Consider the following 3137-nt stretch of genomic DNA (forward strand, 5'->3'; position numbering starts at 1 on the left):
AAGGAAGAAATGCATAAAGGCACTTCTGTCCAGGAGAGTGATATAATTGGGAAGAATACTTGGGAAAATTAGAATGAATGGGTAATCCTCTATAGGAAGTATAATTGCTTACTCAAATGTACTGAAGATTTGCTCTCCAAAGAGCAAATCTCAATGACTGCAGGTGTGTGTGTGTGTGTGTGTGAGAGAGAGAGAGAGAGATGATTGATGATAGATAGGTAGATCATCTGTGTTTTGGGCTAAATAGTTTCATTTTGGCTATTCCTTAAACAGAGGAAGTGATTGTCTCCTATTGGCTCTCCTTCACCTTTCCCTCACACACTACACAACCTCTCCTCTGAACAAACACATCGCAGTTGTGGATGGGGGGAATTGACTTAAAGCAGCTGTTCCATGTTGCCATGTGGAGTGATATGGCTCCCTTTGGGGGTTTCCATCCCCAGTTTTGAGACTATCTGTTCTTCAGATAATCCTTTCATTGTCCATTCAGTCTTATACAAACATGTCCCAGAGACGATGAAGTTGTTTCTTTTTCCCTTTGTTCTTAGGCCTGTGTACCTGGCCCTTTCCTCTATCTAATGGGTCACCAGCCATTGTGATGATGTCTTTACAGCTCATTCAAAGACAGTAAATTCATATTTACATGAAGTATCTTTACAATAAATCTGTGGCTGATTCGGGGTGAAGGCAGTGCTTCCCAGGGCCTCGGTTAAAAGATCAGAGATCTTTCCTTCACCTGACCCCAAATTTGCAAGCTGCTTCCACTTCCCCCAGGACAGAAACAGTGACAAAGCTGGGGTGCTTGAGTCAGAGCCCCTGTGGCTTCCAGGGTGTTCAAAGAAATTGTTTTTTAATCCCTTCACTGCAAAAACAGTGCTTTTGTGGTGATACTTTGAAAAGATATGTACGATGGTCTCACACATTGACCAAAGGTTTAAAGGAAGAGTGAGGGTGAAGCAAAACCCACAAAGATAACTATATCTGGTACCTTCCTGTTACGTATTAAAAATGTTTTCCACTCTTTTATTTTGGTGTTCTCTATACACATGTCTCAATATTTGCTATGGAGTCCATGTTACAGTGGGAATATACTCATGTTGAACACCCTATGTTGCTTTCAGACACAGAAATTAAGGAATGCAGAGAAATAACATCTCCAAGGTGACAGAATTTGTTTTCCTGGGATTCTCCAGCTTTCATGACCATCAGATCACCCTCTTTGTGATTTTTCTCATTCTGTACACATTAACATTGGCTGGTAATGCCATCATTGTGACAATCATCCGCATTGACCGTCACCTCCACACTCCCATGTACTTCTTTCTGAGCATGCTGGCCAGTTCTGAGACTGTGTACACACTAGTCATCATTCCACGGATGCTCTCCAGTCTCATATCCCAGAACCACCCAATCTCCCTGGCAGGCTGTACCACTCAAATGTTTTTCTTTGTCACCTTGGCCATCAACAACTGCTTCCTGCTCACAGTTATGAGCTATGACCGCTATGTGGCCATCTGCAACCCACTGAGATATGCAGTCATTATGAGCAAGAGGATGTGTGTCCAGTTGATGTGTGGAGCTTTGGGTATTGGCCTGATCATGGCAGCTGTTCAGGTGGCATCCATATTTACCTTACCATTTTGTCACAGGGTGGTTGGACATTTCTTCTGTGACATCCTCCCTGTCATGAAACTCTCTTGTATTGACACTACAATCAATGAGATAATCAATTTTGTTGTCAGTTTATTGGTGATCCTTGTCCCCATGGGCCTGGTCTTCATCTCCTATGTGCTTATCATCTCAACAATCCTCAAGATTGCCTCTGCTGAGGGCCAAAAGAAGGCCTTTGCCACTTGTGCCTCCCACCTCACTGTGGTCATTGTCCACTATGGCTGCGCCTCCATTGCCTACCTCAAGCCCAAATCAGAAAACTCTGTAGAACAAGACCTCCTTCTCTCTGTCACATACACAATCATCACTCCCCTGCTGAACCCTGTTGTTTACAGCCTGAGAAACAAGGACGTCAAGGATGCTCTACGCAGAGCTGTGGGCAGAAATATTTCTTAATATACTGACCCGTTTGATAAATGGATTTTTACCCCTGAACAATATGTTTCCATATTGAATTAAGCAACCTCACAAGTTGGTCCTGTGCAATGTGTACTTTGTTTCCATATCTTTCAAAGTTTTGTCCAGGGATTTTCAAATTGAGGAGGGTGGGCTTGATTTTAAAGAAAGCATATCCAAATCTCTGAAGTAGGGCAAGGGACTATTTGAAAGTATATTAAATGTGATTATTTCATGTTTGATTTTTATGTCCTTATTACTTTCATAATATAATATATAGAAAATTAAAATACATACATAGAAAATAAAAATTGGGGAGGGTATCTTCCCAGTCAGAATAATTAATAGTGAGGGATGCCCTTGGAAGAAAACTATCACCATCCTGAGGGAAAGATGCGATTTGTGTATTAGTGGGGAAACAGCAAATCAGATTAAGAAGTTGAAAAACACTGGCTTAACCCTTGAGATTTCAGTCTTTATTACTTGGTCCATAATAAAGTCTGTGTTTTCAGGCAATATGGTCTTCAAAGAGCTGGTCATGGCGTGGGTTGTGCACAACTCTATCCTCTCGGATTTGAGTGTGTGCTTCTCCAGTTCTGGTAGAGGATGAGTTCTCTCCAGGGGAACTCTTCTCTATTCACTGTGAAGAAAAACAAGTTGTTCAAAGAGAGTTGTGTCCTGTTTTCTGTGAGATGCATACAATTATTCTTCATTTTCACAACACCATGTGTTATAGTTAGGTTTATTGTACAAACCTGGCCAATAAGAACATGTAGGATTAATCAGGTTTCAGTTTGATTGGAGGGTAAAGAGACAAATGGCTCTGCAAGCCACCACCACCCCTTTTCTCTTGCTCTCTGTTGATTGGAGTGTCCTGGAGTGTGCTGCTGCTTTAGCTAGTTCTCTGCCTCAACCTATGAGTTACACTACCTGTGAGCCAAGCCAACCCGTGGATCATGTCGCCAAAGCTTGAGGCTTCTTGAGACCTGCTTCACCATGCTGCTGTGCATACATCACTTGAGCTTGAGGCTAGTGGATCCTGTTGCCTTGCATTGCTATCCCATCTGGGC

The 3137-nt window shown here is 42.3% G+C and overlaps 1 protein-coding gene across 1 annotated transcript; it reads left to right on the forward strand.

Moving 5' to 3' along the window:
* The first annotated feature begins 1137 nt into the window (after positions 1-1137).
* LOC101646125 (putative olfactory receptor 10J6) lies at positions 1138-2067 on the forward strand. The gene has a single exon (XM_004716495.1). The coding sequence runs from the start codon at positions 1138-1140 to the stop codon at positions 2065-2067; it is 930 nt and encodes a 309-aa protein (XP_004716552.1).
* Positions 2068-3137: the final 1070 nt, after the last annotated feature.

This window comes from Echinops telfairi, unplaced genomic scaffold (genome assembly GCF_000313985.2).
Source record: "Echinops telfairi isolate 266 unplaced genomic scaffold, ASM31398v2 ScPeMD7_7425;HRSCAF=8463, whole genome shotgun sequence".
In the NCBI taxonomy this organism is placed as follows: Eukaryota; Metazoa; Chordata; class Mammalia; order Afrosoricida; family Tenrecidae; genus Echinops; species Echinops telfairi.